This window comes from Athene cunicularia, assembly GCF_003259725.1.
Source record: "Athene cunicularia isolate RWA chromosome 5 unlocalized genomic scaffold, athCun1 chr5_part2, whole genome shotgun sequence".
Lineage (NCBI taxonomy): Eukaryota > Metazoa > Chordata > Aves > Strigiformes > Strigidae > Athene > Athene cunicularia.
Window position 1 is genome coordinate 4795094 of NW_020799102.1, and position 25043 is coordinate 4820136.

A 25043-nucleotide genomic window follows, 5' to 3' on the forward strand; every position below is an offset into this window, starting at 1 on the left:
AGAAGTTCGTGGAGGACTGTCTGCTGTGGGAGGGACCCCACGCTGGATCAGGGGAAGAGTGTGAGGAGCCTCCCCTGAGGAGGAAGCAGCAGCAGAGACAACCGGTGATGAACTGACTGCAACCCTCATCCCCTGCTCCTGTATGGCACTTGGGGGAAGGAAGTTGAGAAAATTGGGAGTGAAGTTAAGCCCAGGAAGAAGGGAGCGGTGGGGGGAAAGAGTTTTAAGATTTAGGTTTTATTTCTCATTACCCTATTCTGATTTCATTGGTAATAAATTAAATTTCCCCAAGTTGAATCTGTTTTGCCCATGACAGTAATTGGTGAGTGATCTCTCCCTGTCCTTATCTTAACCCATGAGCCTTTTGTTATGTTTTCTGTCCCCTGTCCAGCTGAGGAGGTGTGTGATGATGTGGCTTTGGTGTCCAGCCAGGGCCAAGCCACCACACACATTTTCTTATGATCACACATGCACAGACAGAAGAGAACTTCATAAAGAGAAAAATGCTCTTCATTGACTCATTTGACTCCCAGTTCAATTTGACCAACTCCCTTTCCTCTCTAAAAGGGAGAAAGGGAGATCCTTCCCAGTGACAGCAAGGGTCCCCAGCCCACCTGGTTCTGTGCACAATCTTTGGAAATATGACTTGAGGCAGGTTACCTGAGCCATGCTTAAAGGAGAATCATTCAACCCGAAACATCAAAAGGGGGTTAGCTTCCTCTACAACCAAGAGGAACATGACTTGCAGTCTAATTGCAGATTATTGTAACTGGACAAGCGATAGGGCATAATCTTGGAGAAGCAAAGAACAGAGACCTGAGCTCTGATTACACAGGTCTTGCACTACTCAAGATGAAAGAGATCAATGTCTGTCTCTCTTGACAAGAGGAATGAGGCTTTTGCATTAGTGACTAGATTGGTCACTGTGAGTATGCAAATGTGGTGGCTCAGTCAGAATATGTAGGGACCTTTCTACACAGCGCTTGCACTAGTTTTTAAATCAAACTCATGCTGGCCTGATAGGGAAAGGTATTTGGGCTAGCTAGGCAAAGGAGCATTCTCTTTAAATTTGTCTATGTACCTTGTTCTTTCAGCATGGCCTTTTTTTTTTCTGTTTTCTGGTTTGTTTTTTTAAATTTTTAAAAAATTTTGGCCGGTGTGGTGTGATGTGTGATAAGAACAAAGGAATCAATATTAATCATTCTATATTTTTAAAGTCTTCATATGAGTGATTAGCATTTATGGTTTTGCAAATGGAAATGGCCATATAAACACTAATGAACTGTACTGAGAAATTTTGACAGGACTTGTAACTGAAGGTAGTATTTTATAAAATCACATGGCCTGAAGTAGATTAACATCTAAGTTCTTTTTTTTAATTGTGGTACAGCATAAGTTTCTTGGAGTCTTCCTCATTCTAGCATTATAGCCAGTGGTGAGCACAAAGCATCTTTCTTGGAAGTTTCTACAATCCTACAAAGCAGAAGGAACTTTAAATATGGCCTTCTGACCTTTTTCTCATTTTACTTCTACATTGGCCACACTGGTAAAACAGCTGGTGATGATCTTTGAGGTAGTCTCACAAGAGCAAAGTCTTAACAGCATTCAGTCCATGAATTCTGACAGGAGTTTGCATGTGAAGTAAACATTGAACATACAGTTACTTGATCTGTACATCTGAAACCAATCTGTGTGTGGTAGATACACTTGCAAACCAGGTGAAGCTTTTAAGAGACATTGGGAAGTCCTGCTCCAGTTAAAGTAGAGGCTTAAAAGAAAGCTGGAGAGTGTTTGTATCATCTTTCTGAAAATGTTATTTCTGATTGCTAACAGAAATTTAGTTGTTCCCTCCATGTGCAGCTTGCTTTTGGATTATTTTAGTGCATTAGAGTAAAGCTCTTAGTAAGAGTGTGTGTCTTGCTGTCTTCTGTAATGATGCTTCTGTTGATGTTTGGTGCTGGCAAAACAAACTAAAAATGTGCCATAAAAGATGTTAGGAAGTTGGTACTGGTAAAACACCAATAAAATGCATTTCTAGAAGAGGAGAGAAGAATTAGCTAGGGAGGAAACACCCATTGAAATGGATTTTTTTGTTGTTGTTGCTATTGCTGGAATCAAAAATTCAGCATCCATTTAATGGCAGTAGGATGTCAATGATCAACTCTTGACTTGTTACAAAGCATTTGTTTCCTTGCAGTCAGTTTATTTAAAAAACCCAACAATATTTCAACCATTCAGTAAAGTAGTTCAGAATCTACTTTTGCTGGTGGTACTTTTCATGTATGTTTAATAAATGCCATTAGTGAGAACAAAACTTAAAGGTTGTGTGACCCATGGAAGTATAAACCAGTGGTCCATATCCTGGAAGGCTTTCCTCTGAAGTCTGATTTTGTCAAGGCTAAATCAATTGTAGGGTTTATTTGGATTGTCGGAAGGGGCCCATGCTTTATTCTGCCTGCATCAGCAAAGCTTCAAACTTTTGAGCAAAACTTTCACAAAAAACTGAAAGCGATCCTTGTATGTTAGGACTTCTCTGTATGCTACTGATGATTTTTCATAAGCAAGGGTTCTACTGTAATGGCAAACAAGATCTTCTTTGAATTCTGGTTTACAGGACAGCACTTAAAAAAATTAATATATAAGATTATATTCCAAGAATGTGTTTATAAAGATAAAGAAATCAAGAAGGCTGGGTTTTCAGTTTGTCTCTTCCTGAAATAGGTTTTTTTTTTGAGGAACTTGTCTTCTTGTCTGCAATAAATACAATACAATACTCTTTCTGTTCTCCAAACACAATAATTACCATGATTGCATAATATGTAATTAATAAAATTAAAATACTTTCCTAAAGCAACTTAAGACTTTAAAAGATCAAATATTAGCAAAATAAGTGTATATTTCACAGTTGTTAGAAAAGCATTTAATCACAAAGGCTAAATTTAGTAACAAGTAGCTTTGTTTCTGTTTGTGCATATCTTTCCTTAGACTGTTAAAACTTGTTTTGTCAAATTTTCAGGGGGATCTTCCTAGGGAAAATAAGCTAAAAACCCTAACACCTCCTTCCCCCAAACCCAAACCTGTCATTGTAAATTAAGGAGTTTGCTTTCTCTACAGTAGGCTCACTATATTTAAGCATTACGTTTTTTCTTTCTTAAAACTGATAAAATTAGAAACAAGAGCAGTGGTCTGTGTCTTTATGGAAAGAGTTGGTAGTTGGTAAGCTTAAGTTGTAAGATGGAAGGAAGGTCGCAGCTGAAAGGTTTATAGCTGGGATCTCACACTTGTTTTACTAGGGTAGTATGCTCTCACCCTGATACATCTTACCCATACGGTGTTACTTGTAGTAGCCTTTTATATAAGGATAAAGGTACTGTGCCTTTTTGTTGTGTAATAGTAAAGCTTAGGGGACTAAAATCATGTCAGACTAACAGATATTGGAACCATTTTTGTTTGGCTTCTGTAAACATGCACTAGATACGTTTCATCTGGTTGTGTTTCTTGAGGCGAAGCTTTTGCAGTATGTTTTCTGGTTTTGGAGGCCTGTGGGATTCTCCTGGACATTTCACTGCTAAGCCAGCATCTCCTGTCCTTCATAGAGTCATCTGGTAACCGAACTGAGTCTTAAGAATGAAAGTTATCATAATTTATTTTTAACATGCCTTATTTTTTCACTCAGATTTGTTTACATGTTTTAATGGAGGTGAGTGTGTCTACAGAGAGCTGTGCAACTGCAGTCGATTTAATGCAACTGGACCAAGATGCCAGACAGGTGTGTAAAGAGAGAAAACCATCCGGGTTTCTGGGACTGTTTGGGTTTCTGCAGCTACAAGAGTGACTACCCTCTACCTAAAGGTTCTTTCATGCTCTAGGATTTTTCCCTCTCTTTTCTGTGGTGATATTTCATAGCATAACACACATATTTCAACTACAGGTTGAATCCAAAAACCAGTGGTACTTCTCAAGTGACTCTCCTTTTGTTAGTGTATAATACAGGTGCTGAAAGAGATCATATATGCAGAACATGGGGTCAATATAATTTTGAAACTTTCGATGGACTCTATTACTACTTTTCTGGGAAATCCACATATGCACTTGTGAGACATACTGAATTAGAGGAACAGAGTTTTTCCATACAGGTAGGGGACTGCACTTCTGCGTTTCTTTTAGCTGTTGTTGAGCTTGCTAATAATGCATTAATATTTAGAAATTCAAAGTAACTTGTGATGATAGTACGGGGTTCTAGAATGTAATCTCGATGTAATTCTAATCTTATCTGGGCTACCAGTTACTATAGCTGGAAGGAAACTGATGTGTGTACTTTCAAAACCTGCTGCAGCTGTGGAAAAACTGCTCTAAAGAATGATAATTGTACTCGTTTTTTGGGGGAAGAGTAGAACCAAACTAGTTCATGTGCTGAGGGTGGGAATGGAAGTATTAATTGTGTAATGTGAATTGTGAAGATTTTTTTTCAGATCTTGACTTTGATGCTAGTAATTTTATTTGGCAGGTGAATAATGATCCTGAGTGCCATTCTTCTCCTTACTCCTGCAAAAGGTCCATTAGTTTATTTTTTTCTGGAGGTGAACAGATAAAGATGAGCAGTGAAGTCACCTATAAAGGATTTGGGTAATTGCACTCATGTTTCTGATGCTGTAGCTACACTGGAACTAATCTCATGATACCCATTTGATAAGAGATCTACACTATCACTCTCTGTTGATAGCTTAAGAAGTAACTATCCAGACCACAGCTGTAATAATTACTCCCCATCTACAGAGCAGTGTCTGAGGAAGGTGACATCCTAATGAGTGGTACATAGTATTAAGAAGCATAACTGTTGACTTTGATCCTTTGATTTTTGCTCTTATTTGCAATCTCATATTTTTTTTTTAGTGGAATTAATATTTAATTCAGGGATTTTCAGATGTATGAGGAAGTCATTAAATCACAAAATAATTTATTTTTAATAGTGATGCTTTCTCATGTAAAGTTGTTTTTGATTCTGTCTTATTTCTCAGAGTACAGTTACCTTATGTTATTGGGAACTTACACATCCAGAAGCTAGCAGGATACTTCCTAGTCAGGCACCAGTATGCCTTTACACTGGCTTGGGATGGTACATCTGCAGTGTATATCAAAATGGCACCAGAGTATCTGGGTAAAACACATGGACTGTGTGGAAACAATAATGCTATTCTGCAGGATGATCTTGAAACTAGTTATGGTGAGTACTTAAAGTATTTCCTTTTGTGTTAATGCATGTGGGTTTTTTTGGGTGAACTAAATGTTACTTTGTTTAATTTTGAATTGCAATGCTAATTGAATATAAGATGGGCAACTTCTGAAATGGAAAATATGATCTGGGAATACTTCTGGTAGATGATACTGTTGAAGAGGGCCAATTTCAATATAGATGGGACTCTGGGGAGAAAGATCTTTAAAAAGCATGATAAAAGCTGTCTTACTCCATTACCTACAATGGTATTTGTACTTCAGTTTCCTAGGACTTGAAAGGTAAAGTCTGCTTTTAAATGTTCACTGCCCTCTCAGCAATTTTATGTGAAAGTCTGTGGGAGCCTGAGATAGTGCTATGGGAAATAAATTGATAATTTTAATTAGTATATCAAATCAATGAAGACTGCCAAATCTCATTTGATCTGGCACTTCATTTATACTAACACTTTCAGAAGTGACCAGTGATCCTTGGATATCAACTTCAAATACTTCCAGGAGTCTTGGCTTTCAATAAATACTGAGTGAAGACCTCTACAAAGAACTAGGGGGAAAAAAATCAGGCCCCTTGAAAGGTATTTCAAGTTAGGTGGTTAAAAACTTCTGGAAATCATTGTTTTGAGCTGTTTAACTCTTTGCTGGTCCTCTTTAAGGTATTTCTGTAGAGTACTACTTCAAAGCTTGAAGTACAGTATGTAGTACGCTTCCTTTATTTCAGCGTGACACTCAATTTTAGAAAGCATCAACCCTGCACTAATATCAGCTCTTACTCCCATTGAATAGCTTGCTCACTAAATCAAAATGCTTAATATAATACCGAGATCAATAGCGCTTTGTCCTCATTGCCTTCAGAGACTTTCTTCTACCCTCTCACCTTTCTCAGGATATCTCAGTCACATAAAGCTGTGATTGTAGCATGAGTCAATACATCGCGTACTAGCTTTATCCAATTAGCTTGGGGAGCAGTAGTAGAAGATATAGCAAGATATGCATTTGTGGGTAATCCAAGTAGTAATCAATGCTATGATGGATAAAACCTCTCTTAGCTAGTTTAAAGCTAGCATGGACATTACTACTTAGGTGAAAAAGTCATGCCTTTACTTGGTTAACATAAACAATCATTTTGTACCCTTGCTGTGACCCCAGGAATGTCTGTTTTTTCTTGGTTTTTAGACTCTGTCAGGAGTTTTGTGCACAGTAACAGCATAGACCTATGTTTATGCAGGTTAATACAGTTTTTCTTACCTTTCTTCCATTCAAGGACTGCAGGAGGCACAGTCCTGCTCCCTAAAGCCCTTCTTTACCAAATGCCATGAGTAAGCTTCTTTCTGCCATTCTAAAGCCTTCTTACTACAGTCCCTCTTAAAAGTTTTTTTTTTATTTCTTAAAAGGACCATATTGTCTTCAGACTAACAGCTGATTCATTTACTTGTAAGAGTTTTGTGCTCTCTGCTTAATGTAATGTTTTACTTATTGAGATGTTTACCTGGGAAATCTTACAGAAACATTGCTGTTCTTCCAAGTCACTGTGTGGTGTTGTGTGTGTGTCTTGTTTAGGAAAACTGACAGATGATGTAACGGAATTTGTAGAGAGTTGGCAGGAAAATCCTCCACAAGGAACACCCAATTGGGATAAATCTCTTCTCAATGAACCACCCTGCCTGACACAAAGTCATGAATCTCTACAGGTCTGGATCAACACAAAAGGATTATTACAAGAGTTGGTGAATCCAATTAGAGCGAGAATTTGACTTAATGCTTTGAAGGAAACTGGAAGTAGTCTCAGCTCTTCTTTGGAGGGATGGATTAAAATGATTGCTGCAGCAGAGCTTCCTTGTCACCTCCTTCCCTCCTCCCCTTTTCTTCTATATGAGTTTATAATTTAATTCTTGATCTTTTCAAATGTTCTATTATCTGCATAGCAGCCAACCAAAGTGTTTGAATCTGAGGCTAAACAAGTGACAAGTTGTAAATTAGGGGTGTGTTCTAGAGCTGGTTCCCATTCCTTCCCTTAGGAAGGATAGAAAGAAGCAGTTAAGACAAAACCAGAATGAGAGTACAGTTAATTTGACAGTGTTTTAAAAAATGCATTATTATTACTTTTGTCCAGTTTTTCCTTTTAAGTATTATTTTCAAGATATAACCCTGAAATGAAGTGCTTTGAAACTAAAGCTGGTGCCAGGCATGCTTTATTTCTGTTGCCTTTTACTGTGTATTTTAAGTAAAATGAAGGCTATTACAGCTTGTCTAGGTTTAGCTGCAACATGGTCTATGCAGGGATATGAAGGGATATGTTTTACTATCATTAGTATGACCCTGGATAAAAGATTAAATGTTATGAATACTCTGGCAGTGATAATGTTACTAGCCACTGCTTCCAGCTGCTGAGAGGAAAGTGATTCCTAGTCCCAGACTGAGATGTCTGTTCTGATTTTCCATAGTATTCTGTTCTTCTTAGGTTGAATTTTGAAAACCTTCTCTTTACAACAGCTATCTCATTCATTTCAGAGGGCATATGCTCTGTGTAATATCCTGTTACATCCCCCATTTGAACAATGTCATGAATATGTGAGTCCTCTTCCTTTTATGGCAAGCTGCACCAATGATCTTTGCATGTAAGTGAATGGTTTGGGGTAATTCCAAAGCTGTTATAACAAACATTGTCCTTCTATCATGAGAATGAATTCTAAATGTTAACAGAACTAATGTGTGTCTTTTTCTGCGTATCAGTTTTTATGTAACATGTTTTTATCATCTTGCTTTTCTCACCTGGTCTAGTTTTACTGCCAGAAATTTCTGTTCTTGGGTTTTCTTAGTATAATGAGGACCAAAATCAGGCCCAGATATTTTTGTAATTTATTAATGTACCTTCTATATGGCATTTGTTTTGATTCTGTGTGCAACATCTTTAGTATTTCTAACCTTAATGAAAAGTGATAGTGAATAGTTGAGTTTGGCATCCACAAGCTATATGTTAATCCAATGAAAAGTGGAATTTGATTACGATTTAAATTTATGCTGCTTGTTCACTGCCTGCTATGTTCCTTGTCCAAGCAGTTTTGACTAGTTAAATTGGTAGGACAAAAGAAGGTAATTTCCATTTCTTGTACCATAGTGACTCACTGGTAGAAACACTTTCTTCTTGTGAGTTTTCTGAAGGATGTTATTCCTTTTGTAAAGTAAAGATCTTTATTCAAGTCTGTTTATATTGCTATATCTCTGGCTGTCATGGATTTATTCAAGAAATTATTGTCAGGTCTCAAATACATTGCTGACCTGTCTTCAAGTGTGTGGCAGAATGTCTTATCCATCGAAGACTTTTAACCTAGCCAAACACAGTTCTTTGGAACAGTAGTTGATTCAGACAGTGTGGTTGTATGCAATGCAGGAGCATTCATGAGATTAAGATTGCATGTTTGAACATAGGTAGAAAATAATATGTCAATTTTTATTTGTGTAAGGTCAGCAGTTGAAAATGCAACTTGGTGTCGAGCATTAACAGAATATGCCAGAGCATGTGCCCATGCAGGAAAGCCCCTTCGTGGATGGCGAATGCACTTTCAGCAGTGTGGTATGCAGATGCTTTTGTGCTTGGAAATACTGCTTAGTAGTTGTATTTTGAAACAAGTGCTCTTAATTCTTTTACTTCTTGGTCCTTCCTCCCATTTTGAAGTCAGAGTCCCCAATGAAAGTATAACTATGGACTCACTTCAAGGCTACATACATGCAATGGAACTTCTTTTTTTTATATGTATGGTTTGTACTGAATGTATTTAAGGCACTAAGCTTACTAGAATGTATTTTAAGAATCTTCTTACTAAAACATCAAAGATTTTTTTAAGACAACCATTTGTTTTTTCCCAGAGCTACTCTTTCAAATATTGTCAAAGTCTTCGTGGCTTTCTGATACATAAAATGTGTCATGAGTGTTAAGAATAAATTTGGATTACACTTATGTAAGTTTTCATTTTAGAAGTCATAGAAAGTAAGTTTGAGAGATTGTCTAATTTGTCCTTCTGTCTGGAACACAGGACCAAAATTGCTTTGTCATTCATGACAGAAGATTTCCCTTGTGGTTCCAAAAATGTGTGTTAACAGAAGCTCTACCACTTCCTATGCTGGTCTGAGCATCTAAATAGCTCTGCTGTGGGAAAGTTTCCCCGAGTCTCCTTTGGTGTAATTTAAGATTATTCCTTCTCAATGCACCCTTAATGGACAGAATAGGAATGAATGTTTATTTTGTGTGTTATGGAAGCCATTGTTTCATTATTCTAGACACCAGATACTCAATTGACTTACTAAAAAGTAAAAATCTTGAAAAACATGTGCAATCTATTTAAGCCCTGGGACAGTAGCACAATACTTTTTCATTTCTCTACCTGTTTCTGTTTTTAGTGATTACCTGTGCTGAGCCCTTGACCTACAATGAATGCATCAACTGTTGCCCTGTTTCATGTCATCAGCAATCACACTGCATTGACAGTGAGCTTCCCTGCATTGATGGATGCTACTGTCCGGATGGTGGGTTTTGCTTCTCAAATACCTATTATTTGATTCCATATAAATTTTAGCTTGTTCTCCCCCGAGATTACATACCTATATTGCCTGGCTAGATTAAGGCATTTAGAGGAACACTTTATAAATGAAGTGCCAACAGAGTGTGGATGAATGACCCTGTATTCCTCATAACTGACAAGAGCCTTTTCCTCCCTCTAACAAGTAGGAATAGGTTTCAGTACAGATCCAGATTCTAGCTGTAGAACTTCACAACTTGAATCAAAAATGGGGTTTGCTCTGTTGTTGACAGGGCAGCCATCCTCTGGATTCTGGTGGTTGCTGCTTGGGATTTGGATTTTTTTTTTTTATATTTTCGTGGATTGTTTTATTGGGGTTTTTGGTGTGTTGTTTGTTTTTCTGTTTTTGCTGGTTTGTTTGTTTTCCTGAAGAATATCTGCAAGGTCAGGTGCTTAGGAGAGCTCAGAAATATGACATGACAAAAACTCATATGGTCAGCAACAGGTTTTGATACTGAGATTCTTACACTTGTATGGTTCTGGCAAGTGAGGTATTTACTAATGCAGCCTATAGCAAAACTTTACCTTTATTACCAAAATATACTTGGATGTCCCATTTTCCACTTATTACTGGTTTCTCTTGGGAACATAATTCTGTCTAAAAGAAGACAGAAAAAGAAATGTCTTAAAACATAGAGGCAAAGATTTGTCAAGGTGTCAAAAAAGAAGCCAGAGGTAATCAAAGCAGCATGGTTTGGTGGTTGTGTGGTTTTGGGTTTTTTGTGGGGGTGGTTCCTCCTCCTCTCCCCCAGTATTGAATACTTGATATTAATACTATTGTTAGTGTACTTCAAGCAATTTAGGGACTTGTTCTATGTAATATAATTTATTTCATATAATTCAAATGCATGCTTGTTCTGCAAAATTGACTGCTAATCATCTAGAGTTTTATAATCATAAATGACCATTTGTGCTGTTCTTGAGTGTACTAGTTAGTGCTCCATCAGCCATTTGTACAGATAATTTACTTTTTTTCTTGTTTTATTTCTTTTAGGCTTAATTTATGAAAATGAAATGTGTGTCAAGCCTATGGACTGTCCTTGTGACTACCATGGAAATTTCTTTGAAATGGGCTCAGTGGTTTATGAGGAATGTAATAACTGGTTAGTAATTTTTATTTTTATGCTTAATCCTTTCATGGTCATGAGAGACAACTTCTTTAAGGCCTGTTTCACTTAAATTGAATATAGTTGGTAAGTCTTCACTGTTTCTACATACAAAAACTGGTTTTCAATATATGTTTTGCCATGAAGGGAAAGATAAAAGAAACTATAGAGCTGTTAATGTGGAAGAAGAGCAAATGACAGATATTGCAGAGAATACTGTAATGTTTAGTACTCTTTTCACCTTCAACTCTGCCTCAAACTAAAAGGAATCTAGAATTCAAAATCTTTAACCAGAGTATTACTTTGACTTTGTTTTGTCTCCTGTTGTGTTGTCTCACCTGGACACAAAGAGCCTAATGTCATTATGATGCTAAGCTGCTGTTTTTGGAATTTCTAAGTTAATTTTATACATTGGAAATAAAAATTTTCAGGAAGAGATAATGCCTTTTATTGGATCATCTTAATTGAAGGAAACGGATGAGTTTGCAGATGTACAACTTCTTTTTTCACAACAGTTCTATTTTTTTAAAGTGAGAAGATTCAAATTGCTTGTATTTATTCTTCCCAATTTTAATAATCCCTAACTTTTATAATGGTTATCAAGTAGCTGAAAAGAGAGAGAGGTGTTACTGGATGCATAGATGAAATTTCACCTGATCATATCCTCGTGACAAGCTCCTGTCACAGCTCCCAGGCATTCTAGTGACTATGGTGGCTCTGTTGCACCCTTCTGTGATGCTCAAGACACTTGGTGCTAGTTTCATAGAGAAGCAATCCAGGAAGAGCTACTGAGGGGCAGCCGTATATAGTCCACCCAAAAAAAAAGAAAAAAGTATGAAACCTTTTTTGTTTATATTTCAGCACTTGCATTGGAGGAAAGTGGATTTGTACAAATCTTACATGTCCAGGTATGTGAAAGTCTTGAATAATTTTGGAGTAACTGAATTTTAACTTGGGATAAAATATTACTGTTGGATCTCAATGTGATATTTCACTATTTCACTATATAATTTGTGGTTTTATTTCTACCTACATATAAACACATCGACACAGACAATAGATAAAAATGGTCTGAATAACAGACGCCTGCCTTTCAGCTTAGGCAGTAATGTGCCTCCTTGTACATCAACATAATGTCTCTGGTAGATGGCACTTCCTGGTCATTCTTGTCATTCAACTAAGTTTCCTCTACAATCTTCACTTGACAGACTTATGGCAAGAGGACTTTTTTTTTTTCCCCTCACAGTATGGCTAGACAGTGATACAGCATCTAGGTCATTAAGGACTACAACAGTTAACTAGCACCTCAGACCAGTGCTTGTATCTACTGGCAGTATAAAACCCATGAGGCCATGAGTACCTTTAACATGCAAAACTCTAGACCTTAGTCTCTGTAGTTTAGCTGCCTATCTGTGAAGTGAGAATAATGCCCCTCATTCCACAGGCATGTTGTGAAAATCACTAACTGATATTCTTACAATTTCTGCAAATTGGTTTTTAGAGCCACAAATCAAATACCGAGGATGTAAGTATCACACATATTATTGCCTCCTTTTGGGGGAAAAATTGCTTAGGTATCCTAGCCTGGCACCAAGTAGGAAGTCCATAACAAAAGCAAGTTCAGTTCCTAATCATGTTCCTAGTACCTGGTTCTAATAGGAATGCAGTTTCATAAATTATAGTGTGTATCAGAGTGTATGTACTTTACAGCAGTACTAATCATTGAGAGTACACTGTCTTTTCTACATACTTAAATACATTAATTATGTTTGTCAGCTGAATGCTCAGTTTCAGGAGACATTCATTTCATGACCTTTGATGGGCGCAAATACACTTTCCAAGCTACCTGCCAATATATTCTGGCAAAAAGCCGTACATCTGAAGCATTTACCATATCCTTGCAAAATGCTCCTTGTGGACAGGTAAGGCTTAGAACCTTCTTGCAATGTTTATATCCTGAAGGGTTCATTAACTAGGGGTGCAGGGAGTATTAAAACCAATGAAAGATACTTGCAGTTGAATAATTAGAATTAATCAGTAGGAATAATTTTCCTTAGTGATGAAATAGTTGAACAACAGTGCAGAGGAAGTCTGTAGATAAATTCTCACGTATGTTTGTGATAAATAGGATGGGTTTTGCGAGCATTCTGATTCATTGTTCAGTGAGGTCATTCAGTAGCGTATGGGGGTTTGTGCAGCAAACCCCAGGTGATGAATTGTGTTCTTGGGCTTCCTGAGTAACTCTGCGAATTTGCAACGAACACAAAACAAGCCTACTGCTTTTCACTGCTTGAAGAAAGAGTTGTTTGGGTTTTTTTTGTGCCTTGAATATAAATTTCTTTCAGCTTTGTTCTTGCGGCTTGAAATTCACTTTTAGTTCCATTGATATGAAACACTAGATAGCTTTTGGGACAGCTCTCTCGGATTTGGGTGTATGTATGCATCTGTGTTGCTATTGTTAAGTTGGTATCCTGTTCAACTGATTTCAGCCAAACATGCATGTGTGTATATTTAGCTCATTCTACAGGTGCTCCTACTTTATATTTGAAAGTTTCTGATAGTGTACACGGAAGTATTTAATCTGCTTTGTCCAGGACGATTCTCTTTCCTCTGTGTATTTGGATTTCTGAAAATGTACTATAATGTTGTCTGTGTGAGGTATGGAACACTGGTGGGATTTTTCACTATAGCATTTCATTCTTACTACAATCTTGATAGGCCCTCGTGATTCTGAGGAAGTTAAGGCAAGTTATAATAGCTCCTAAACATACATTGGTGGTGGGAGAAGTGTAGTTGAGCTGTTTTCTGGCATCAGGCTTTTCTCACTGACTTTGAGTTCTACATAAGGGCAGAATTTGGCCCACATTTGCATTAGGGTCATAATGCTACTATGGATGCCTACCTAATAAGCTGCGGGATTTTCTGTAGGAGCAAGGTGTTAAACTTTGCATCTTGGCCAGATTTATGATCTGTCTCCAGTGGTCTTGTGAAATTATTTTTACCTGGGAGTATTGTTAGTTTGTATATAGACTCTTTGCTGTGTTTCTAGATCATCTACTATATATACTATATGTATCTATCTACTAGATACTGGAAGTATATATAGATTTAAATGTGACTCTTTTTGCTGAATTTCTAGACCATCTACTATGTTAGCTCCAAATTTTAGTTCTTGGCATGATGAACTTCCATACTGCAGTTATGTACTTTGCTTAAAATTGGATTTAGCACCATTGCTTTTTACTTATGTGGAGGTAACTACTTACTCTTCATTATAGTCGTTTTCTCTTGTGTTCTAAATAAACACATGATTTTATACGTCCTTTTACACTAACCATTGCATTCATTCTTCTCTGCAGCTTATGTTGTTCGTGCATTTGATATTTCCTTGGGAAGAAAAATGGTTATATATAACTTGTCTTGACACACTTTCCAAAGGCATATTTCAGTAAAGTCTTTTTGGCCTTGTGCACTAAAACCTACTTCTCTGTATAAAGACCCTTAAGCAGACAGAAGTCATATTAAAGTGGCATTGACAAGTTTATAATAACAGAAATGCTTTATTTGCAATCCAGGTAAGAGATGGGAGACTGAGTGCATGGAGTCCCCTTCTCATCTCAGTAATAAAAATTGAGGGGTAAGAAGAATAGCTGAACTGAATTGAGACCAAATATATTTTTCCAACTGGATGATTCTTAAGTAAATGTTCCACTATCTCTTATATGGTCCCTAGGAGAAGTGTATCAGAACATCAGGTGAGGCATGTGACAGGGCATAAAAGTTACCAGTGTAGAAAAAGTGGATTCTGGTGTTGTGAATACAGCCACTTTATCACGCTCTAATAGCCTCTAGCTCCTTGATATAGAAGAGTTACACTGGGGGCTGTGAAATGAGATCTTGGTGAGGACATGCGCATTAAAAAAAAACAACTTCTAGGCTTTAATCTTTGTGTGCACCATCCTTTGGGTTGAGAAGAATCTGGTGATCCTACAAGTATTTCCTGTTGATGAGAAGACTGAGACAGTTTCAAGATGTAATATAACTGATCGTTGCTACAATTCCCTATTTCAAGTGTACATTTGACTTAGGTTATTCAGATTTTAATGATTTTAGCTGGCTTCATTCTGTGCTAACCTTGGGATCCTGAAGAGTCAATTAAGTCAGTGTCATCATCTAAAAGAAAAAAAAAAAAAAAAAAAATGCAACATAGGCATAACTCTGTTGTCAGCAGAATAATATTCTCAGAAGTTTGCAGAGTCCAAGAAGCTTGAGAAAGGTGGTTGTATGTTGAAGCTGTGTCCCATACTATGGGGTTGAAGATAAGCAAAGGGGATCTCCAAAGTAATGCTCTAGGCAACTTTTTTATCAAATGAAATTTGAGACATGTTTGACTTCCTGCAGAAGGCTACAGTGAGATACCTTTCAGCCTGACCTGTTGAAAAGCCCATCAATGGGCAACAGAGGTCTGAAGCAAATAATCTGCTATGGTAATGTGCAGTATATGTATTGTGGATCTCATTCCCTTCTGTGTCACAGAACACCTCTGTGCAAAACAGACAGAAATGTGCCTTTTGATTTAGTAGTTGTGGTGATACTTTAGTTGGGGAAAGTGATAACCAAATTAGTTTGCTTTCTGCAGCACTCATGAGACTGCAAAGAGCCTTGCAGTAATTCTTGCATTTTCGTCACCCTGACTTAGGGACTTCGCTTAATTTGTCTCTGTGTCCAAGTGGTTTGTAGGTGGAAAAACAGATTCTCTTGACTTTTAGTATATGTTGGGCTTCATATTTCATCCAGTCTTTAACAAAGATAACCTTATCAGTCCCTAATAAATAAGACTCTTACAGAGGTTGGTGTAGAAGCATTATGGACGTTAACAGCCAGGTGGATGATCAGAGGCTTATGTGGTGTGTTCCAGAGGCTACATGCTGCTAATTTAATTACCAATGTGCAAGCAGTGAGAGAGTATTAAGAACAGTTGTGTAAGGCAAGACTGTGGGGCTTCGGTGCAGCTATTCAAGTGTCTGACTATCAACTAGCTGGTACTGCTTGGCAGAAGAGCTGCTTTACAGTTCCCTAGGCACCATCCATTATCTTGTTCCCATTTATGAAAATTAATGAATTGAAATGGAAAGCTAAAAGATTTGTAGTGCAGAATCTCATATTTCTTGATGGTTTGAAATTTTATGTGCTTTTTTTTTTAAAAAAAAAAGTATCAATCCCATCTCATTCAATCAATCAGATTAAAAAATGTGGAAAGAAAATACCTGGGGAGATTATAGCTTGCTGATTCACAAAGAATCCAGTCATCTAGAGCCTTAGAGCTGGTGACATAAGCAGTCATCAGGCAACAAGTTATTTCAAAACGATGTGAAATTTTGTTTAAGCAGTTTTTGGAAGGAGAATCAGTCAAGTGATCAGCATGGCTTAACCTTATCTGAGTTTCAGATGACAACCTTTGTAGTTTGTATGATGAGAAGATCTTCTGAATACAGATATTTTTTTTTAAATGTCTAGTGAGAGAAATGGCTGTTCCTGTGAAAACACCTGCTGAAAGTTGGCAGGGGCAGTGCTGTGAAAGAAATAGTCCATTGAAACAGAGAAGAATTGTCAGCCAGAATTTTTCCTTTAGTTTCAGCATGAAGAAAATAGTAAGGCTTTTGTCAATATTGTGTAGTAATGTATATACTATGGAGGGTTTTTCCCTTGGTTCTGGTCTGCTATGCACACCGGCTGGTATTCTTTTATTTTCAGCTTCTTAAAAGGTCAACAAAATTGTCGCTTTATAGCCACTGTTGCTGAATGATATGCACAGAAACCTAATTTCTTAATAGAGTCAAGACAACAAGGTAAGCTACAAGAGCATGGCTTCACAATGCACATGTCTGTCTTCACTATCCAGGAGAGCTGGTTGAGCTGATGAAAGATCTCCAGTTATTTTCATAATTTGCTATTTTTAAATTTCATTTTATCATTTCAACTGTTGTTGAAAGATCGCTGTTGCACTATTATTTGGGGACAGGGAAATTCTGAATGTAGTTTCTAATCTTTACACAACACTGTGTACCTGTGTGTCCATGGTATTTGAAGGACTGATAGGTGATCTGCTCTGTGCTAGTTCTGTCAAAGCCACACAGTAGTGTCCAGAGATCCTTGCAGCTCTAGTAATTGTATTCAACATTAGGGCAGCATTTGCCCTCTATTTCATAAGTCTCAGTAAAAGTCAGAGTTGGATAAATGTGTAAATCTTTGAACTGAACATCCTCATCTGTTTGCACTGTGAATGGTGCTATTCACAGTATAATTTTGCTGTTAGTGTGACTGTCCAAAGGCAGGGATATTTTATCTAAATCTTGTTCATTGCTGTTTTCAGCACTGAAGATGCTTAACATTTTACTATTTCATCATCAGTTATGCCTTCTCTGTAGGCAGTGGGACTGGAAAGTGCAGCCTCCCACAGTGCTGCTGGACTGCAGCTCAGGGTCAGGTCTAATCAATGACAAACTTCCTGCACTAAGACCTAGGCTGTGCTTTAACCAAGTCATTTCAGACATCTGTGTATGTTTTAGTATATAAGATATTACAAGACATGAAAGATGCATAATGAGAGTAAAATAAGCACATAGTGTGCCAAAAATGACTGGACCGAATTTTTGTCATTGTTCTTGAATACCTTTTGAATTGTTACAAGGTATTGAGTAAAGGAGGCTGAACAGAAGAAACAGCAGTTGGGTGCTACCCCCTTTTCCTCTGTATATGTCAGGAAATAGACAGTCTCTTAACTTTATCCAGCTAACTAAACCATTGTAAATAAGCTGATGCCTCAGGAGCCATAGTGAAGAGATTCGAGTATAGCAGAAGTGGCAGAAACATAATTCCTTCCTAGAGCTAAGAGAAAATAGAAAGTGAACTGTGATTCTGATGTCTTTCAGCATGTATCAAAGTGAATTACAGGATGCTGACACGGTGAAGTTCAAGTCATCTCTCTATTAACCTTTATGCCTGATTCTCTGTGATAGAACATTTTTTTCTTTTTAAAAAAATCCTGCAGTGAACAAATTCATTCTGTTAAGAAAAATCTGGTAATCTTCTGTGATTAATAAGCATGCTTTAATGAATGTTCTTTCCCTATTGGGGTTGAAAGCCAAAGTACCTGTAGTTATTCTGAAAGGTGGAAGTCCTGGCCTGGGAACTTTGATAAGGAACTGACTAGTGTTCATTATCTATCCAGCTAGTTGCCATGTTATTTAGTACAGGTGTATTTGTTAAAGGTGATATGTTGAAAACATTGAAAACATTCAATATTCAGTAGGACTCAAGCTTGTGCTGCTTTCCACCTGTGTGATAGTATGTCTAGTTGAAGATCACTACAGTAACAGAACATGCAGGAATTAAGTAATTTGGGACTTCATTTAGGTACCGACCAGTTTCAGGACTTGCTTTAGGACTTTTCTTAGGCTGTTGTGAAGGCTTTTCTGTCTGCTTGGGTTTCTTGATGCTAAAGTTTATAAAATGTCAGCCATGTGGGCTTTCATGTCTTGAGTAAGAATCCGCCTTGAAAAATAAAGTTAAAACAAATGGCTGAAGGTGTAAAACCAGTTCTGTCTGTATGTCAGCGTAGGCCCTAATGAGTTCCTTAGAAACTTGAAAATAATGAACCAGAATCATGAATGGAAAAAGAATTTGGTCTAACTACTGTAGAACATGTATAACTAATTGACCTCTGTTTTGATGAAAGCAGTTAACTTGAATTAAATTATTTATATTTAAGCTGTTGTGAAATTTTCTTTTGTAGGAGATGTAACTTCTTTATATTGTGAAACTTTAGCATATGAATCTCAGTTTTTTAGGATTTCACTTGATTTTCAACATTACCAAAAGCAGCCACTGAAGAGGGTGGGTATAGGTAAAGTAGATGAGGTTGATCTAGGATTTTTTGGAATATGTTTCACACAGGCTGAAATGCAGTATTCCTTTTCATGTTTTTTCTATATGATGTTTTGACTTGAGCTGAAGTGGAAATAAGAATAAGCAGTGGTGGCAACACTAAGCAAGTTGGGCCAGTTGGATGTTGTGATATTGTATGCTGACATGATGTTTCCTTTCTTTCATCAATATTCATTCAGGGAGCATATGAACATACTCTTCAACTCCTCGCAGAAATAATGACATTAAATGCTGGTTTAAATTATGATTCACAAGATGCTTCTGTCTTTCGTTATTATTTACCTTAAAAACAATTTTATATCTTAAACATGCTTTAAAAGGACCTGGGTATATCAGAACACTTTAAAGTACAAATTTGGTTTTCTTTGCACAACTGTGTCGATAATGCAGCCTTCTTTGTGAGCATTAACTCAGCCTCAGGGGGTATTTAATCAAGGGGGTCTCATGAATTGCAGGTATATTTGTACTAATCTATGTAAGAATTGTTTCTCTTTCCAAATCCCACCTTTGAGCTATACTTGCATAATAGGTTAGAGTTATATTTAAACATGCATATGAAATAACTTAAAATACTAGTTTTCTTACTTAGCCGTAAGACTGTATGTTTTACAAGTCCACTCTGCTAAGAAGCAAGATACAATTGAAAATTTTTAATTCCCCACTAATGACAGCTTTGCTTGTGCTCTTACTTAACATTCATACTACTTAAATATTTTTAAAAAAAAAAAAAACAACTTCTTTTGCTCTTACCTGTAGAACCAAGATGGATCATGTATCCAATCAATCAGCCTTATTCTTAAGCAGGACCCCAAGAGGCAAGTGACTCTGACTCATTCAGGAGATGTTTTGGTATATGACCAATACAAAATTAACCTGCCTTACGCAGATGGTAAGGAATAATATATAAGCATATAATGCCTATCAAACACTAAAGCAGTATTTTAATGGCATATTTGTATGTTGTGATACTGTCAATATTGCGAACATATGGAAGTTAAGTGGTATGTTGTTAATATCAACATTGTTAATTTCGTATGAGATGTTTTACAAATTAAGTGCTGATATACTTTTTACACTGTTGGTAGGAATTATACAGTAGCTGTAGTGGGGTAGTGTCTCTTACGTTGAGATGGAGTATATTCTGTCTTTTTCGAAAGACCAAATGCCAACCCTCACATCTACGAGGTTAGCTCTTTTCTGAGGGGAAGTTATTTTCTGATTCTTGACTGAAAAATTTATTTTCTCTGTTTTTTGTCAGCAACTTGAGTTCATGTAACTGGAAAGAGCCCTCTTGCCCCTGACAGATAAACTGCAGGTTTTCAGACAAAAAATTTGACTTTGTTTCTTTTTCTTTTTGCTTCAATGAGGTTTTCAAACCTCTCCCTTGGCAAGATATTACCAAGTTTTCTACATATGAATTCGTGACTGTGTTCTGTGAGGTCCAGTGTTTGCTTCAGTGTGAGCTTTATATGCAAATCATTAGTACATTTGATGCCTGTGGGGCCTCGGCTCTTTGGGAATTTCCCAAAAAAGGCTTTATTACAGGAAGCACATTGCTGATGTTAGGATTAGGTTGTCTAAAACAAGTGGTCTGCAATGTTTGTATCTTTAAATTGATTTGCTTTTAGCTAACCTTTATGACTATTACAGTGAACTCGATGCATTTTCAAGAAGGGTGCTGACTGTCATAAGATTTTTTTTCTTCATTAAAGCCTGAATCAGTGTAACCTTTTGTGAGAAATTGATGAGGGAGAAAATAGGCCCTTGATAAGAAAAAAATGTAACTTACATAAAAATAATATAAAAAAACCCCAGTGAAATGACAAGAAACAAAATGCAAATAGCAAGCAGGTTTCCTTTTGTCTTTCAACAATCTCTGTTTTTACTCACCAGAGTTATTTGAAATACGGAAGCTGTCCTCTATATTTCTTCAAGTAAAGACACACATTGGATTACAGATACTCTATGACAGAGAAGGACTGAGGCTTTATCTTCGAGCTGATGGACGGTGGAAAGATGATACTGTGGGCCTTTGTGGAACCTTCAATGGAAATATGGAGGATGATTTTTTGTATGACTAGCTGCAAGATTTCTATTTGCCAGTATATGAATATCTACAGTTAGAGTGGTAGATCAAGTGTGTACTGAAGCTGAATGGATAGATACCAAGAAAATTTTTTTTAAGTTTTCTGTTAGTGAGATAGTAGGTTTTAGTTTGATAACAGAAAGTCTGTAACTTCAACTATAGAATATCAAGCCAGGTTTTGCTTAAAATATTTTAATATAAAAAATACAGTGAAATATATATGACACATAAGTGCTAGTTTATCTGAAAGTTTTTGTCCAAAATATGGAGTGGTCTATATAAGGGACTTTCTGCCTCCCTGCAAGCCTCTTTATCTCTCTCCAGTCCTGTTTTCTGCTGCAAGTTCTGATCTGCTCTCTCTGACAGAGCCTCCATTGTTCAGTGTCTACAGGCCAGCAACAGGAATTGGCTTCATTGTGATGCAGTGAAAAGTGGTCAGAGCTGCCTGAGCATCACAGTCAAGATTGCTATTTGTCCAGCTGCTTTGCTTAATTCCTACAGATACTAAAGAAAATTGGCTTCCAGAAGACTGAGCAGCTTAATGGAAGTGAGAGAAAGAGAACATGAATTTAGAACACAACAGAATATTTCTTTGACCAAGGAAAAAAAAGAGTAGGAGAACGTCTTTCTCTTAAAACAGTTGGAATTTTTAAAAATTCCATAAATTTTAAAGCCCATAGAAAAATGGGAAAACTTTCCGTAATAGTTACCATTTAAAAACACACACACAAGTATTCTAGTGGATTTTTGAACAATTTTTATCTTAAAGATTAAAAAGCATTATTAGAATATCATTTGTAATGGGACTAGGAAATATATGGACAGGATCTCAGTGAAGAGGTATTTATGTAAAACTACTTAAAATACTTCCCTCTTTGAAGCAAGTAAGTTTTGTAGTGTATTTTTGATGACAATCTTTGGACCTTTTTCTCAAATAAGTGACAAACTGTTCAGTAGTTGATATTTGTGAAAAAAAGCCCTTAAACTACAGGAAGTTATGAATTGGGCTGAGACATGACACTGACTATAATGTGCAAGCATCTTGTCTTGTACACAAAACTCCTGATCAACACCAGGCTTGGGAGAGTTGCTACAGGCAGTAGTATCTTTTGCAATGCCTCCACCACCAGCTACTTTACTAGAAGTAATACTACTGGTTATATGCCTAATGCAGTCTTTTTTCCTGGAGTGTAAGATCCTGTATTTAAACACATGGTTGCAATTGTTGTCCTTATACAATATTAATGTGCCTTAGTTGTTTTGATCAAAGTCTTTCTATCTTTCAGCTTGTTGCCATGCTGCTTACCTCGGCCTTATGGATATCTATCCAATTGCTTTTGCAGTTTTATCTCTGGGCCCTTGAATTTCTCTTACTTCCTCTTTCTCACAGGGAATAGAGAGCCTGGGAAGTCAGCTACATATGAACAGACAGGGAATTATAGGTAGAGGAGAGAGAAAAATGGGTCAGATATCACTGAGGAGGCAGAAGTATGAATAAGAGAGTGCAGACTTTCAGGACTCCTTCTCCTTAGGAAAATGGAACTTGGCTTGTTTTGATCAGTCCTTCCTTACAGAGTATCTAATGGCTCTAGAGCAGATCTTCTCTTCCTTTTCTGGGCCTTTACCTGGAAAGAAAGAGTCGAGTCCTGAAATTTAAGAGGAGAGTGCCTGAGAATATGGAGTAGTGGAAGGGGAGTTTAAATCAGCTGTGTTGAAGGGGGTGGTAGAACTGAGACCATTCTGCAGATTCACTGTATCTTTTGTGTCTGACTTCTGTTTTATATAAGATCTCCAGTTGGAGTAACTGAAAGCACACCAGAGCTGTTTGGAAACACATGGAAAACTTCCTTGGCATGTGTTGTTGTGCATGATAGCTCACAAATGGATCCATGTGATATTCATCTGCAGGCAGGTGGGAAGTGAAGGACAACTGTTATTGACAAATGCATTTCTACTTATTAAATCTGTGTTGATTTTCCTAGTTGGATCAGGTAAAATAATAATCAGTTCTGCCCACTGAAAAAATGAATGCTTATAGGTAGCATTTGAGTTCAGTCCCCTAACAACAAATGAAGTAGTGTATTGTTTAAATATTTTCTGATACTTGCAGAGGCACTTGAAATACCTCTTTTTTATTTCTGGTGTGCAATTATGAAGTGTAAAGCTAGACATGCATTAAAGTTTGGTAAAATGTCTAATATTGGTGATGCTGCTCCTTAAGATGGAGACTCAAAAGCATTGCAGTATTCATTTTTTAAAATACTGAATAAATGAAACATTTGATTTAGTTGTCTGCTATGGAGGAAAATGAGTAGGAGAAAGCTACTTATGCACTGCCAGCCTTTAGATTCAGCTGAAAGGGTACAGTTGGAGAATGATGCTAGTGGTGTGCTGCCATGAGGACCACACGTGGTCACGAATTCATCCTTTAATAATGATGAACTTCATAGATCATCAGTCATATCCATTTCACAGTTCCTCCCATGTCTTGTCTTGGACTCTACATACTTTCAGGCAAGATACAGAGGTAAAAGATTGATTAAGGTTTTACCTGTCATTTCAACAGTGCTAGGAAATGACCATCCTGCCATCTCATCATCCTGTCTTTTGAATATTTATACAACTTGCAATACTAAGAAGCTGCATTCATTCTAATGGTTTTGGACATGAATGTAGAAAAAAAGGGCCTGTACAGGAAGTCAGAAATTTTGGAAAAAGAATTTTGAAGTTCTAGTTTGTGCATCTCTCATTTTGTGGGAAATAAATTTATCACTTTATGGTATGCTAATATAGCATATTATTTCTTTTGACCATTATTGCATAATGCACTCAGAATTAAGATATTCAGGGGTGCTGTGTTTGGAGCTTCTTAAGTAACTATTTGATAATGCTCTTGTTCTCTTGTGCGATAATGCTATCCCAGGCTAGAAGCTCTGGGTGTGGTTGCAGCCTTATGCAACTGAAACAATGGGTAAAACAGATTATTCTTTAAAATACTGACCTATTGAAGGGAGTTACTGGCAATAGCTTAAACTGAAAAGAGATGTAATCCTCTTTCTGAAAGGCACTGGATAGTGCGTTGCATCTGTTGCCTAACACACATCCGTGAATCAGTTTAAAGATAGACACTGTCTGTGTATTGTAAGGTTTTCTGAATACCTTAAAATAATTCCAAGAAGAAGCTCAAAGCTATGAGCAGCTAACTTATTTTCTGTCCTTGCATACAGTTGTATAGATATGAAAGACAGAAAGCTATATATGGTAAAAGTATATAACCATGATCAGTTGCATTGTATAGAAGTCACTTTTTATTCCAAGTATTTTTAAAACTCTCTCACTGAAACAGTGTTTAATCTGTTATTTGTATAGCCTCTTATGCATCAGAAGCTTGTAGCATCCTTACAAAAGAACTTTTTGCTCCATGCTACCCCTATTTGAGTCCCGTTCCCTATTTCGAGCAGTGCAGAAGAGACACTTGCAAATGTGGACAGACTTGTTTTTGCTCTGCTCTGGCCCACTATGCTCATCATTGCCGAAGATTTGGAGTTATGATAGATTTCAGAGGAAGTGTCCCAGACTGTGGTGAGTTGCCTTTCACTTCTAGTCTTAAATAATTACTGTTTGATGACTTTAGAATGACAGTCAGAAAGTAGAAATAAATGAATATTCTAAATGAGAAGAGGATTAATTCTAGCATGATCTTTTGTGTACAGGGCAAGGTTCTTTTTTTGTCAAGACAGAATTAGTACCAGTGTTGTTAGAGTATTGTTCCTTATAGCTGGCTGTCTTCAGTTTTGACTTTGTAAACAATGCAAAATTTTTTTTGTAGTTGGAGGGCTTCAAATATATACAGAATTAAAAATGTCTGTATTTCATACAGCTTTGAATAGCCCAGACCCATGCTGATATTGTTAATGAACTGTGTAAACACATTTTTTCTTTTCCTCATAGGTGCTAGGTTTATCTAATTCTTGAAATGAAAAATGATGGTGATGTATTTAGCAGTTTTAGCTGTTAACTTCTGTTTGACAACCTCTTTTAGCTTATTCTCTTACTGTCAGTGACACTGAAATACGTGGAGTGCTGAAATAAATGTAG

General features: G+C 36.9%; 1 protein-coding gene across 3 annotated transcripts in view; it reads left to right on the forward strand.

Annotated features, from left to right (window-relative positions):
* Window positions 1–25043, forward strand: part of OTOG (otogelin) — a 103498-nt gene that overhangs the window by 8404 nt on the left and 70051 nt on the right. For 2 of the 3 annotated variants that reach the window (XM_026850375.1, XM_026850377.1), the window contains exons 2-16: window positions 3677–3769; window positions 3982–4136; window positions 4508–4626; window positions 5019–5224; window positions 6790–6920; window positions 7723–7847; window positions 8694–8803; window positions 9628–9753; window positions 10801–10909; window positions 11774–11820; window positions 12689–12834; window positions 19616–19748; window positions 20753–20930; window positions 22733–22857; window positions 24315–24527. In XM_026850375.1, the coding sequence (XP_026706176.1) occupies window positions 3677–3769; window positions 3982–4136; window positions 4508–4626; window positions 5019–5224; window positions 6790–6920; window positions 7723–7847; window positions 8694–8803; window positions 9628–9753; window positions 10801–10909; window positions 11774–11820; window positions 12689–12834; window positions 19616–19748; window positions 20753–20930; window positions 22733–22857; window positions 24315–24527 (2016 nt within the window). Of the gene's footprint in view, window positions 1–3676; window positions 3770–3981; window positions 4137–4507; window positions 4627–5018; window positions 5225–6789; window positions 6921–7722; window positions 7848–8693; window positions 8804–9627; window positions 9754–10800; window positions 10910–11773; window positions 11821–12688; window positions 12835–19615; window positions 19749–20752; window positions 20931–22732; window positions 22858–24314; window positions 24528–25043 lie in introns of those variants that run through there. The other variant, XM_026850378.1, reaches the window with a different exon arrangement.